A 15,816-nucleotide genomic window follows, 5' to 3' on the forward strand; every position below is an offset into this window, starting at 1 on the left:
TGCAGACCTCTACCTCCACGGACATGTCCCTCGCCATTTTTCATAGTTTACTTAACGACTTAATTACAGTTTATATTTACACATAGCCTAACCCAATCCCTGAGGGTTATTCTTTGTTATAAAACAATGTCAACTTTTGTTGTTGTTTTGTACTATGTTGAAAACAGTGGCCAGGGAACAGTCAAATTTTGTTGTCTTTTGTCATGGCTGGGTGGAGGTCTGCAGCCAGATTCCTCTTTTCTGGTGGGGAGTCTGTCACATGGTTGTTTTCATGGAGGTTTGCCTGAAAGTTTTGCAGTGGTCATAAAGCTAAGTTACAAGTCAGACCTGTGGAGAGGCAACCTCACCAGCTCCTCCAGAGGGATCGCAAGACATTTCCTGGCCAGCCAGGACACATAGTCCCTCCAGGATGTCCTGGGTCTTCGATGGGGCCTTCTTTTGGTAGGACATGAACACCTCCCCAGAGAGGCATCCACGAGGCATCCTGAATGGATGCCTGAGCCACCTCAGCTGGCTGGAGTAGCAACTTTATTCAGATCTGCTCCCATGTGACCAAGCTCCTCACCCTATCCCTAAGGGTGCACTCAGCCACCTTTGGAGGAAACTCATTTCTACCACTTGTATCCACCATCTCATCCTTTCAGTCATGACCATAGGTGAGGGTAGGGATGTAGATTGAGAAGTAAATCGAGAGCTTTGCCTTTGGTCTCTGCTCCTTTACCACAACAGTCCAATACAGCAACTGCATCACTGCAGACGTTGTACCATTCCACCTGTCAATCTCACGCTCCAGCCTTCCCTCACTCGTGAACAAGACCTGGAGATACTTGAGGCAGGGACTCTCCACCTACCTGGAGAGGGCAAGCTGGAGAAAGTGTTCAGGGTGAGCGAAATCGGGGAGTTCCTGCTTAGACTGCTGCTCCCGCGACCCGGTATCCAAGATTATGGATGGAGTAATTAATACTAGATTGATACATGTAATGCCATACTGTGGAACATTCCAGGAAAGCAGGTGGTGGACCCTCAACCAAACAAGTTGGTGCAACAACAGTGGAACTATACTTTTTTACACTTTACACTTTTATCCATAGCCTATAGCCTGGCATGACTTCACTGTTTAACTGTTAAACTCTAAGAAGGTTTCTTTGTACATTTCTTTTATGGTGATAGATAAAAAATGAAAGATGTAAAAATATATTTAGCCAGTTACTTGCTTGCAGATTTGAGTCATATGAATATATATGTAAGGAAACACAAAAAATATTTCCAATAAATACATACTGCTGATTCGTTCTTGACTTTTACTTGATTTGTGGTGTACTGGGAAACCCCTCCTCTGCACGGCTTTGTATGAAACATGAAAGCGTCAAAAGTCAGTATTTACTTCAGATTCAGACAGGAAAGACCACACACAGTCATCACAGGTAAGAGCTATTTAAATAATAGTAATGCCATTCATGAAATATGACTTTGGACGACAACGATTTCTGTACTAACTCTTCAATCACTGTTCATATTTAAGTTTGGAGAAAGGGATTATTAAATGGGTATTAACAAATTACTTAACACATTCTGATTGCAATGCTAGAGACTCATCAAGTTACTCCAAACTTCCAAGCACATCATTTTGAAATATATAAACTATTAATTAATGTATTTGTTTAGTTAGTTAATAAAGCTGGATAAAATAACATTTAATAAGTCCTCATGCGAAACTGGATTCCCACTTCTTCTTTCATACCAATAAACAGAAGTTACTTATGCCAACAAACCACATGCCCTTGTTTTCCTCATAGGGAGTAACATCTTCAAAAAAATACTTTACTCATGCGTCGCACCATGAGGCCTCAAAGAAGCTGAGAATATGGAACAAGTGGCAATGAATAATAAATGTAAAGATAGGTTAGGTATAGTCAGCCAGAGGTAAAAATAAGATCAATTCAACAACTTTTAGGCTGTGTTTATACTTCATCACATAAAAATTGGACTAGAATTGGACTCTTTTATGAAATTCTGACAGCAACAGTTTTCACTTGAACACAATGAGTAAGAATCAACTCCCTTTATACACTGCCTGGACAAAAAAACAGTCGCCACCAAAAAAAAAAAAAAAAAAAAAAAAAAGGTCACACACTCTAATATTTCGTTGGACCGCCTTTAGCTTTGATTACGGCACTCATTCTCTGTGGTGTTGTTTCGATAAGCTTCTACAATGTCACAAGATTTATTTCCATCCAGTGTTGCGTTAATTTTTCACCAAGATCTTGCACTGATGATGGTCGAGTCTGACCGCTGCACAAAGCCTTCTCCAGTACATCCCAAAGGTTCTCAATGGGGTTAAGGTCTGGACTCTGTGGTGGACAATCCATGTGTGGAATAATCTAGTCATTCAGTATATTCAGGTGTCAGCTGACCTCATTCTTTGAGCACAGACTGTTGCTGAACCTAGACCTGACCAATTGGAGGAGGCACGTACCTTTTTGCTTAGTTAAATCCAGGTGGTGACTTTTTTTTTTGGCCAGGCAGTTTATGTTTAAGGCACAAATGTAGGAAGTCAGTACCAGTCTAAATAAAAGCTTGCAACTAAAAGTGTTCTTTGAAGAAAACTCAAAGTATCTTGAGTATATAAATAACAGACATTTCTATTCCATTTGTCAAAATAAATTGTAATGCTGTTGACTGCAGTTACATTTTAAATAACGGAATCGAGAAAATGTCAATTGTTTGTGAAGTTGTTTGAGTTTTCATTTTAAGCTTATTGGTCTAACAAATGTCCCAACTTATGTAGTTTATGTAGTTTTACCTTGATCATTCCAGAGTTCGTAAGAAGGAATTATTATTAAGAACTATAATCCAAGTTGTGTTCTAGAGCATTTCTAGGTGGAGGTAGACAAGATTGCCTCATTAGTCCCAGGTACCTCATCCATTAGAAATCACAGTGGTGGAAAAAAGAGTGAGTAGCTGAGTGTATGTGTAACCATATTCATAATCTTTCACTTTTGGGTGTATGCTCACACAGGCCTTTATGTTGATAAGCTGATTTTAAAATAAAGTAGTCCTTTTAAATGCTGTCACATTGTGTATTGAGTCTGTTTAAATTCACTTTTATGAAATGTCACTATGTAATGTACCTTATGCTTTAATCCCTTCATTCCGCTTTATAGAGAGGAGCGGTAGCTCTAAATGCTCTACCCGCTCACCACACCCATCTGATACAATAACTACATATATTACCTGTCAATTTCTCCACTCACATCCATGCTCTCTCCTTCTCATGAACACTCCTCCATCCAGCTGAAAATTGCCCCTGTGCATGTGTAAAGCGCTGGCCAATTGCAGCCACATCATAATCTGCAAAAAAAACAAATCTGCCCTGACCACACCTATAATTCTGTCCCTAATTATAATAAACAGAATAGGTGACAAAGGGCAGGCCTGGTAGAGATCACTGTCTGATAAAAATCTGAAGACAGCTCCTACTTCAGTCATACTGTGACCAGATAGCTCTTAACAGAGGCCTCCTGACCCCACACTCTGAGAGCATCACCGAGACTCTGCCACATAAAAGAGTGGTTGATTTGTTGGGTGAACTTCTGATGGAGGGTGCTCTGCGACCTGGACAAAAACCACTCTGCTTCTTCTGACTGACTGAGTTTGGACTACTGCCAATCCAGAGGACTCTAAATAAAACTTCAGCTCAGACTGATCCCTCTATGCACAGATTATATCCACAGATGTACTAAGAAGATATTAATTGGAAATATATTTGCACCATTTCACATGAACTCAAATCACATACAACATATACCATTTGTAGGCCTAACACCAACCTGACAGGCACAGTAGGCATACCATGTGATCGGAAACAGGTTTCATTTTTAACAGTAGCTGGATCAAACCAGACTTATTTTGTTGCTTAGCACATCGACTTTAACTTATCTTTCTGAAACCTGTTTCACAAGTGAAGTGAAGAGGTAATTGTTGGAGGATATGTATGAAATGACTAATAACCTGATGATGGCACCATTACTATATTTCCCTTTTTCTAATTTGATTTAATCCACTACATTTTTAAAGAGTGACATTGCAGAGACAAACCTCTTTAAGGACCACAGCATCAGCACAGGTAAGGTCTTTTTTCCATGATTACTAAGAACGTTGGGTAGGGTAAATGAACTTAGTGTACTGTGGGTTTCACACATTTCTGCCAGAGTCATATCAGAATCAAGCATGAAAAATACATTTAAATACATAAACATGAAATGTGAAAGAAATTAAAGAAAAAAACACCACGCCTGAATCACTGCTTTGCAAAGGGGCTGGTGCTTAGCAACACTGTCAATCAAACCTGTTGCTAACACTACTGGGGAAAGAAAGAAAGAACATCCGGGAAAGAAGGCAGCTGATTTGTCTGATATTGATGTTCATATCTTGAATTACGGACACAATAGCGAAACAAAAATACCAGGATCATGTAGACTGGGTCAATACGAACATTTTAAGACCAAAATGACAAGTCTGACAGGAGCGTTTATAGAGAGGGGGGGGCCACAGTTTTCAAATGTAAAGTGTATTGGAGCCAATACACTTTGTATTGGAGCCAGAGTCAATGGAGCCGGACGTGCAGCCCATGCTCACTTCCTATTTGGAGTTAGCAGGTTAGCTATGTCCATTTATATATACATTCTATGACCTGGACTAAACAGGACCACATTAAGCATGATAACAGTGTGAACGCACCCTTGAACTCAGGGCTTGGTGAACCTCTTCTGTGAAATTCTGTACAGGTATATGAAACACATTCACCTTGAGACACTTTGTTTTCAGTGGATTCTGGCTTAAACTCTTAAAATTAAATTCTTATCTTATCTCTTATCTCTGTTTATCAGAGTTTGGTTTTTGTTTTGTTTTTCCTTTCTATAAAAGGAAGGTCTAAAGACAATGGATGCTCTAGGGCAGTTAATCATTTGCATGTTTCCTGTGAATGGTGGTCAATGTGGTTGTGTTGTATCGACTGTTTCATTGTTTAATATTCTGTTGGATAAATCAATAATTCGGTGAAGCCCTGCACGAATTCTGCTGTTGATTTTGAGGTATACAAAAATGTAGTGAACAGCAATAGTTTTCATTTGAACACAATGAGTAAGAATCAATTCCCTTTATATATTTTTAAGGCACAAATGTAGGAAATCAGTACCAGTCTAAATAACAGCTTGAAACTAAAAGTGTACCAATGTTGCTTTTATTTACAAGGCCAGATCGCTTAAATTTCCAACATTTTTCTCTATAAACATCAATGTTCTGCCTGTCTTTAGGTTTGAAAACTATAAACATGAACAACACCAATGAGACCTGCCTGCCCATCACCCAGCACATGTCCATCCCTGTGCTCATGTGCCTGGTTTACTTCATCGGTTTCCTCCTTAACTTCTTCAGCCTGTGGATCTTCTGCTGCCATCTGCCGTCATGGAGTGTTGGGACCGTCCTGCAGTTCAACCTGGCTCTAAGCGACGCTCTGGCCACTCCTGTCACTCCACTCATAGCTGTGTATTTCCTTATGGGCAACAACTGGATTTTCGGAGAATTTCTCTGCCAAGTCAAAATCTGTCTGATGAGTTCCCATTTTTACGGCAGCACAATTTTTCTCACTTTGATCAGCGTTCACAGATACACAGCAGTGGTGCATTTCAAAAAGAGCTCTAGAATGAAAAACAAAAGCTTTATTAAAAAGCTCTGCGCCGGAGTGTGGCTGTTTCTTTTAGCACAATCTCTGGTTTATTGTTTTGTTGTTCCCCCAACTAAAGTCGACGATCGTGTGCAGTGTCTCAGCTTCAGTCAAACGACCCTGTCAAACTCCCTCTTTGTAATTAACTTTGTTCTGCTTTTGCTTGGTTTCCTGCTTCCTCTCAGTATCTCTGCCATTTGTTATTTCCAGCTCACAAATACACTCACGAGCTTGAACACCAGCTCTCCCAAAGGTCTCCAAGTGAAACATAAATCCCAGCGCATGATCCGAATGTGCCTGATCATTTTTGCTATTTGCTTCCTGCCCATGAACGTAACCCGGACGATGGCAGCGGTACTCACAAAGTACTTCCCTCGACATTGTGACATGGTCCATCATGTCCAGACTGCGTACTATGCTTCTTGGATTGTAGCTGGGCTGAAGTGTTGCCTGGATCCACTGCTGTACTGTTTTGGATCACAGAACTTTAGAGATGCATTTCCATCTTTGAAGAAAAGTCAACCAGAATGTCAGCAAATAAGTGAATCTGAAACAACAGCAAATATGTAAACTGCCAGAGTTTTACTTTTCCAAGACATTCTGTCAAACCATCTTGAGTACATAAATAACAAAGATATTTCTATTCCATTTGGCAAAATAAATTGTAATGCTTTTGCCTACAATTACATTTTAAATAACTCAATCAAGCCAATGTCAATTGTTTGTGAAGTTGTTGAATTTTAACTTTAAGATTATTGGTCTAACAAATTTCCCAACTTATGTAGTTTATGTAGTTTTATCTCGATCATTCCAGAGTTTGTAAGAAGGAATTATTATTAAGAACTATAATCCAAGTTGTGCTCTAGAGCATGTCTAGGTGGAGGTAGACAAGATTGCCTCATTAGTCCCAGGTACCTCATCCATTAGAAATCACAGTGGTGGAAAAAAGAGTGAGTAGCTGAGTGTATGTGTAACCATATTCATAATCTTTCATCTTTGGGTGTATGCTCACACAAGCCTTTATGTTGATAAGCTGATTTTAAAATAAAGTAGTCCTTTTAAATGCTGTCACATTGTGTATTGAGTCTGTTTAAATTCACTTTTATGAAATATCACTATGTACATGTGGCTTTACTATGTAATGTACCTTATGCTTTAATCCCTTCATTCCGCTTTATAGAGACGAGCGGTAGCTCTAAATGCTCTACCCGCTCACCACACCCATTTGATACAATAAACGCATGCATTACCAGTCATTTTCTCCACTCACATCCACGCTCTCTCATGAACACAACAACAAATCTGCCCTGACCACACCTATAATTCTGTTCCTAATTATAATAAACAGAATAGGTGACAAAGGGCAGGCCTGGTAGAGATCACTGTCTGACAAAAATCTGAAGACAGCTCCTACTTCAGTCATACTGTGACCAGATAGCTCTTAACAGAGGCCTCCTGACCGCACACTCTGAGAGCACCACCCAGAGGCTGCCACATAAAAGAGTGGTTGATTTGTTGGGTGAACTTCTGATGGAGGGTGCTCTGCGACCTGGACAAAAACCACTCTGCTTCTTCTGACTCTGAGTTTGGACTACTGCCAATCCAGAGGACTCTAAATAAAACTTCAGCTCAGACTGATCCCTCTATGCAATGCACAGATGTATTAAGAAGATATTAATTGCCAATATATTTGTATCATTTCACATGAACTCAAATCACATACAACATATACCATTTGTAGGCCTAACAACAACCTGACAGGCCCAGTAGGCATACCATGTGATCGGAAACAGGTTTCATTTTTAACAGTAGCTGGATCAAACCAGACTTATTTTGTTGCTTAGCACATCGACTTTAAGTTATCTTTCTGAAACCTGTTTCACAAGTGAAGTGAAGAGGTAATTGTTGGAGGATATGTATGAAATGACTAATAACTTGATGATAGCACCTTTACCACATTTCCTTTTTTTCTAATTTGATTTAATCTACTACCTTTTTAAAGAGTAACATTGCAGAGACAAACCTCTTTAAGGACCACAGCATCAGCACAGGTAAGATCTTTTTTCCATGATACTAAGAAGGTTGGGTAGGGTAAATGAACTTAGTGTACTGTGGGTCTCACACATTTCTGCCAAAATCATATCAGAATCAAGCATGAAAAATACATTTAAATACATAAACATAAAATGTGAAAGAAATTAAAGAAACACTAATTGATAGTAACAGAATGTAAACATATATCTTTGAACTGGATAATAATCATTCATAATAAGCCTTTAAATCAATCACTTGATATTATTATTATTATTATTATTATTATTATTATTATTATTATTATTATTATTATTATTATTATTATTATTATTATTATACAATACTTAAAATACACAGACACATAAAAAATCTGAATTGAATGATTGCCTCTCATAGTGGAGGCCATATCCCTTCAAAGTGGTTAAACAGTGGCGAGGAGATAATAGTCTGTTCCCCTCAGCACAATGATAAGGAACTGATGACACTGTTCTGGATGCCTCCCTAGGGGAGGTATTCTGGGTATGTCCCACTAGCAGCAGACCCCAGGGAAAATCCTGGACACACAGGAGGGACTATGTCTCTGAGCTGGCCTGGGAAACTTGGGCCCCTTTGGACGAGCTGGAGGAAGTGTCCAGGGTGCTAGGCAACATACCGTAAGCGACGTAACGTAAGCACACAGACAGCAGTTGATGTACACTTCATGGCGTAGACCCGTCCAAAGTACCCTTTGTCAGCCGGGTCCTTTGAACGGTACTTTGAAGTGTGCAACCGTTGAATTGTGACATGGCATAAGTGACGCTCTGGCTGCCCTGCAAACCTCCCTCATAGCTAGACACTTTGCCATGAGAAATGACTGGCCCTTTGGTCAGGTGTTCTGCAAACTCACTGTGTCCCTTGTGAGCTCCCAGTTCTACACCAGCACCGTGTTTCTTACTCTGATCAGCATTCACAGATACACAGCAGTCGCGCACTTAAACAGGACCTCCAGAATGAAAAACAAAACCTTTATCAAGAAACTGTGTGCCTGAGTGTGGCTACTACTTTTAGCGCAATGTCTCATCTGTGGTTTTACAATTCCCACTTCAAAAGTCCAATGCTGCCTCGTCTACAGTCAGAGGACCCTGAGAGACTCTTTCTTCAGTATCAGTTGTGTCCTTTTCTCTGCAATTTGTTATTTCCATGTCACCAATGCTCCTTTCTGTGAACGTGACCCGTACAATAGGAGTAGTGCTGAATGAATACTACCCAGAACAGTGCAATACTCATCATATGCAGACTGTATACTATGTCTCCTGGATTTTTGCAGGAATTAACTGCTGCCTGGATCCACTCTACTGTTTCAGGTCTCAAAACTTCAACATGCCCTGAGGATGACCAGGACTGAAACACAACTGGATGCTCAGTCCAATACAAGTGGAAAAAACAGACAGAAAATACAGCTAATATTTTATTTCTCACTTCTCTGTGTACTGCGGTGTTCACGGGTAGACAACAGCGAAATGCCAAATATATATGTAATTTAGCTTCAATGCCAACTTTTAAAAGACATTTGAAAGTGTAATTGTATGTCATAAAATTTACCTGTGTTTCATTACTCTCTTTTGAAATAGATAAGTTTAATGCCATACAGTGGAACAAAGGCAAAGCCATATCATTTCAATGGACACAAGCAAGTGGCCTCCACCAAGTTGCATAGTGCACCTTTAAGTTAAATTAATTTAAGCACTTTGTCATTGTATAGACATAATTAACTTGAAATTGGTCTGTCCTGTCTTATACTATTTATTCATTTATCACATTCTAAGAATAATATTGACGTTATAGAATTCTGATGATTCACATTGGTCCCAAGGTCATCTCGACAAACATGATGTATTGCTATATATTTACATCAGATGCCCTTCCTGTCACAATTAGCAACCTTACAGTTAGATTGACGCCACAATAATAAAATGTATTGATAAAATAAACAGGCCCTATTTCAAGTTGGGGAAATTAATAAGTATCCCATAAAGGAAAAATATTAGCCTGCTGACTTATGGTTAAAAATTTCTGTCTGCCCCTTTATGGTGTGCCACTGTAAAACGTTATCACAACAAAATGTGAATGGTTACAGCTATCAGTAACAAGCAGTGAATATGAAGAAGAACAAAGAACAGAACTTTTCAGAGCAATGCAATCTACAATCACTCGAAATACAATTGAGAAAGTAAAACAATTACATGGTTAAGAGATCTTAAAAATCTATTTTTAATTATATTTATTGTATTTATTAAATATGATCATAAATTAAGTATTTTTTTAAAGTCTGTTGTTATGTTCATAAATGCACAAAAGTCCCTCACGAAAGTCACTTATTTAACAAATCTATGTCATTCAATCATATGATGTTTATTTAACCACTAAATCAAAAGAGGCTTGGGGGCGTGATTCAGGACTAGTTTGTGACCAACGCTGGTGGAATTCTGCATTGCAACTTATTTGATGCAACTTATAAGAGTAAGACATGTGCCTGTTTGACTTTGATGCAGTTTAGGTGTCATTACTCAAAAACAAGATGAGTGCAGATTATTCGCTCTGTGGTGGATGTTAGTGACAGGTGTGGTAGATCACCTTGTAATCTCACACATGTTTTTTTCCGGCCCAGCTTTTATGACCTTTTGGTGGGTTTATTTTGATACCATGCCCAAAGTGCTCTCAAAAACGATTGATGTTTCTTTGGTCTTCCAGAAGGCTTCCCTTGTTCTTCAAAGTTACAGCTATAGCTTTTGGCGTTTGCCTCTCCTGTTGCAAGACGGCATCTTCCCTTACATTGGAAATCAACAAATGCTTCTTCCAGTACTCAGTGGATTAATGAGGTTATGCCCTTTTTGTAAGTCGAGAAGATTCTAAGGAGGGTATTGTAAACATTTTTTTTTAGAAAGCAGTAACCATTTATTGACTTTTTTAGTACTGTCTAAGCCAACCCCTACCCTCCTTTTTTAATTTATATGTTTTGGGGCTTTTTTTGTTAATTATTTTATTTTATTGGTTTGTTTTTACATTTTCCACATATTTATTTATTTATTTACTGTATGATGTTCTTCGTATTTATTTATTCACTAAAAGTTTGTGTGATTTGTTATAGTTTTTGGTACATAAAAATGAGATGGTGTGTACACATTTGTTTTCTAAATGACAGTTCTATATTTGTTCACACATCAATGAAAACTATATGAAACCTAAGATCATTCTAAAGCTATTCAGGAAAAGTTCATTTCTGTCCTGTGAATGTGAATGCTTTAGTATTGATACTTCCTCAAATGAGTATCTAGTTTTGATACAAGGTTTAGTATCGATTAGTATCAGATTTTCGATAGTTTTGAGAACCCTATTACAAAAGTTTCAAGAAGAACAGGACATGGTTTTTACCTGAAAAACCCCGTCCGGCGCATAACATTTTAAAACCTTTGCCACAAACAACTAATTATGTGTGAAGACAGTGAAGCTGAGGATAGTAGGTGACATGTTAAGAAAATAAAAACTCCCTGAACCGCCACCCCTCCCTGAACCGCCACCTTAACGTGGTGGAGGGGTTTGAGTGCCCAAATGATCCTGGGAGCTATGTTGTCGGGGGCTTCATGCCCCTGGAGGGTCACCCATGGCAAACAGGTCCAGGGGGACGGGTCAGACGAAGAGCGGTTCAGAAGCCTCTTATGACGAGTGTAAAAACAAGGCAAGCTACATCGCCCGGACCGGCGTTACCGGGGCCCCACCCTGGAGCCAGGCCTGGGGTGGGTGCTCGACAGCGAGCGCCTGGTGGCCGGGCCTTTCCCCACGGGGCCCGAAGCTCAGCCCGAAGGAGTGACGTGGGGCCGTCCTCATGTGGACCCACCACCCGCAAGAGGATCCGTAAGGGGCCCGTGCTTGAAGATCTGGGCGGCAGTCGAAGGCGGGGGCCTCGACGACCGGATCTCTGGACATGGAGACTGGCTCTGGGGACATGGAATGTCACTTCACTGGGGGGGAAGGAGCCGGAGCTTGTGTGGGAGGTTGAGCATTACTGACTAGATATAGTCGGCCTCGCCTCCACGCACAGTTTGGGCTCTGGAACTCAACTACTTGAGAGGGGCTGGACTCTCCATTTCTCTGGCGTTGCCCGCGGGGAGAGGCGGCGAGCTGGTGTGACCTTGCTCATTGACCCACAGCTCAGCCGCTTCGTGTTGGGGTTCACTCCCGTGAACGAGAGGGTCGCGTCCCTGCGCCTTCGGGTCGGGGACAGGTCTCTCACTGTTGTGTCGGCCTACGGGCCAAACAGCAGCGCGGAGTACCCGGCCTTCTTGGAGTCCCTGGGAGGGGTATTAGACAGTGCACCAACCGGGGACTCCGTTGTTCTCCTGGGGGACTTCAACGCCCATGTGGGTAACGACAGTGACACTTGGAGGGGCGTGATTGGGAGGAACGGCCTCCCCGATCTGAACCCGAGCGGTGTTTTGTTATTGGACTTCTGTGCTAGTCACAGCTTGTCCATAACAAACACCATGTTCGAGCACAAGGGTGTCCATCGGTGCACATGGCACCAGGACACTCTAGGTCGGAGGTCGATGATCGACTTTGTTGTCGTGTCATCTGACTTCCGACCGCGTGTCTTGGACACTCGGGTTGGAGTTGGTGAGGAGGAAGCCGGACAGACCTAGCAGGCCCAAGCGCATTGTAAGGGTCTGTTGGGAACGCCTGGCAGAGCCTTCTGTCAGAGGGGTCTTCAACTCACACCTCTGGGAGAACTTCTCCCTGATCCCGGGGGAGGCTGGAGACATGGACTCCGAGTGGGCCATGTTCTCCACCTCTATTGTCGATGCGGCCGCTCGTAGCTGTGGTCGTAAGGTCTGTGGTGCTTGTCGCGGCGGCAATCCCCGAACCCGGTGGTGGACACCGGAAGTTAGGGATGCCGTCAAGCTGAAGAAGGAGTCCTATCGAGCCTTGTTGGCTCGTGGGACTCCTGAGGCAGCCGATGAGTACAGGCGGGCCAAGCGTGCCGCGTGTCGCTGCAACATCGCATGGCGGTAGGGGACAGTACCACTGGAGTGGCAGACCGGGGTGGTGGTCCCTCTGTATAAGAAGGGGGACCGGAGGGTGTGTTCCAATTACAGGGGAATCACTCCTCAGCCTTCCCAGTAAGGTCTACTCCAGGGTACTGGAGAGGAGAATCCGACCGATAGTCGAACCTCGGATTCAGGAGGAGCAGTGTGGTTTTCATCCCGATCGTGGAACACTGGACCAGCTTTATACTCTCCATTGGGTCCTCGAGGGTTCATGGGAGTTTGCCCAACCAGTCCACATGTGTTTTGTGGATTTGGAGAAGGCATTCGCCCATGTCCCTCGTGGTGTCCTTTGGGGGGTGCTCCGGGAGTATGGGGTCCGGGGCCCTTTGCTAAGGGCTGTCCAGTCCCTGTATGACCGGAGCAGGAGCTGTGCTCGCATTGCCGGCAGTAAGTCAGACCTGTCCCCGGTGCATGTTGGACTCCGCCAGGGCTGCCCTTTGTCACCGGTTCTGTTCATTATATTTATGGACAGAATTTTTAGGCGCAGGGGCCAGAGGGGGTCTGGTTCGGGAACCCCAGGATTTCATCTCTGCTGTTTGCAGATGATGTTGTCCTGATGGCTTAATCGAGCCAGGACCTGCAGCAGGCACTGGGGCAGTTTGCAGCCGAGTGTGAAGCGGCTGGGATGAGAATCAGCTCCTCTAAATCCGAGGCCATGGTTCTCGACCAGAAAAAGGTGGTTTGCTCTCTCCGGGTGGGTGGTGAGTCTCTGCCTCAAGTGGAGGAGTTCAAGTATCTAGGGGTCTTGTTCACGAGTGAGGGAAGGATGGAGCGTGAGATTGACAGGCGGATCAGTGCAGTGTCTGCAGTGATGCGGTCGCTGTATCGGTCCATTGTGGTGAAGAAGGAGCTGAGCCAGAAGGCGAAGCTCTCGATTTACCGGTCAATCTACGTTCCTACCCTCACCTATGGTCATGAGCTCTGCGTAATGACCGAAAGGACAAGATCGCGGATACAAGCGGCCGAAATGGGTTTCCTCCGCAGAGTGGCTGGGCGCACCCTTAGGGATAGGGTGAGGAGCTCAGTCACATGGGAGGAGCTCGGAGTAGAGCCACTGCTCCTACATGTTGAGAGGAGCCAGCTGAGGTGGCTCGGGCATCTGCTCAGGAGGCCTCCTGGACGCCTCCCTAGGGAGGTGTTCTGGGCATGTCTCACCGGGAGGAGGCCCCGGGGAAGACCCAGGACATGCTGGAGGGACTATGTCTCTCGGCTGGCCTGGGAACGCCTTGGGATCCCACCGGAGGAGCTGGAGGACGTGTCTGGGGTGAGGGAAGTTTGGGAGTCCCTGCTTAGACTGCTGCCCCCGCGACCCGGCCCCGGATAAGCGGAAGAAAATGGATGAATGGATGGAGAAATCAAAAATAAAAATCAACATTATCTGCCTTTTTAAAATATTGTGCTGTGGTGGTTATCAGGAAGCTCCTCCTCTGGCTGACTGTAATATTAGTGTGAAAGAGTACACAGTTCTCCAGAGGCCATAGGCTATTTCTAACAACCAACAACACCATCAACACTGGTAAGTAAGTTTTGAAATGCTAATGTGTGTCTGTCTTTAAAATCTTCATATTGTGATTCCTGTGTGTTCTGCTTTGTCCTTTGTGTCTTTGGTCTATGGACTTGGTAAAAGGGCAGTATTTAGGCAGACAGACTATAGAATCTACAGAGAGTGTTAAAACTACAATCTGTGTTCAAATGGTTAATCATAGTGTTTCAGATTCTGCAAGAAGTGTTTTGTAGTTTTGATATGAGAATTAAGGCTTGAAAATGATTATAAGGTTGTGCCAACATGAACTGTATTTGCTCGAGTGGTTGTTGGGATTTATGCAGAAATTTTGACTTTAGCATTAAAGCGATTACAGCCCCAGATTCCTACGTGTAAAGCATGAACCCTAATGTCAAACTGCAGTAAACCAGTGATTCTCTGTGGTCGCTGACAGCAGAGCTAACTCTTTTGAGCTGCATTGTCAAATGAATGAATCAAATTAATATTTTTTATCTTTGCTTGGTCAATAATTAGTTCTTCATATTTAAATGTCAAATTTTCCAAATGCAGGTGTGGAAATGTGGAGTTTAGAGTTTAGGCATATCCAGAACATAAGAACATGAAAAATGATACCATTTGGATGCATAATAGAAAGAAAAATAAAGAAAAGCAGATGCCCAATCAGCATTGCATGATGGGTAAAATCCAAAGGAAGAATTCCCATAGAAAGCATTGGAAGTATGAAGATTTTGGGTCATGGGTTTGTAGTGACGAAGACTGCTTCACCTTGTCCCCAATGAAAACAAAATTGTGGCAACCGCAAAGAACAGAGAAAATTATAAGCAAACAACTGACAAAAATTATAATAATACAAACAAATACTTGAACAAAATGCTAATTCAGATGAGATATACTTTGGATTAAACTACATAAAAATAAAAAAGAATATGTGACAAAAAATATTATAATAGAAAGCTATTAAATGTTTATAGTACAGTACATGGACTGTTTTTACTGTCTATTTGCATGGCTAGTAGTAAATAATGACAGTCTATGGCCCTCCACAAACCATCAACAGTATCAATAAGGAACTGATGCAAACATCTATATTAAAGTTTAAATCTAGGTATATACTGCATTTTCACTTCCTGTAGTATTTCTAATGAAAGGAAGTAATTTCCTACAACATACAAATGGAAATGTCCCTTGTGTGACCATGTATGGTATAGTATGGTATGGTATGCTTTTATTTGAACAGGGACAGTGCACAACATTACATTGACCTTAAAAAACAGGAAAGATGTCTGGTGCCAGGTTATAGCATAAATACTACCTGTAGTCCCTGGACAGGCTGATGTTTAATAAAAATAAGTTTGGTGTAGATGGATGAGAAACCTGTAAATCTATGATACATATATCAAATACAACACATTTCACATTCAAATACGACATTTCTAAAAACATTCAGCTCACACACACACTTCCATACCAAA

The 15,816-nt window shown here is 42.0% G+C and overlaps 1 protein-coding gene across 1 annotated transcript; it reads left to right on the plus strand.

The window, feature by feature from the left end:
* The first annotated feature begins 5,332 nt into the window (after positions 1–5,332).
* On the plus strand, positions 5,333–8,416 carry LOC117376149 (lysophosphatidic acid receptor 6-like). Its single transcript, XM_033972555.1, has 2 exons — positions 5,333–6,254; positions 8,265–8,416. The coding sequence occupies exons 1-2, from the start codon at positions 5,333–5,335 to the stop codon at positions 8,414–8,416; spliced, it is 1,074 nt and encodes a 357-aa protein (XP_033828446.1).
* The last annotated feature ends 7,400 nt before the right edge of the window (positions 8,417–15,816 follow it).

The sequence above is a fragment of the Periophthalmus magnuspinnatus genome, chromosome 9, assembly GCF_009829125.3.
Source record: "Periophthalmus magnuspinnatus isolate fPerMag1 chromosome 9, fPerMag1.2.pri, whole genome shotgun sequence".
NCBI lineage: Eukaryota > Metazoa > Chordata > Actinopteri > Gobiiformes > Gobiidae > Periophthalmus > Periophthalmus magnuspinnatus.

What these genes read in the sequence shown, in the direction of transcription:
- LOC117376149 (XM_033972555.1), top strand. Translation starts at nt 5,333, where the DNA reads ATGAACAACACCAATGAGACCTGCCTGCCCATCACCCAGCACATGTCC. An exon ending in GAAGAAAAGTCAACCAGAAT is followed by an intron (nt 6,255 to 8,264) that starts GTCAGCAAATAA and finishes ATGCCTCCCTAG; the next exon opens with GGGAGGTATTCTGGGTATGT.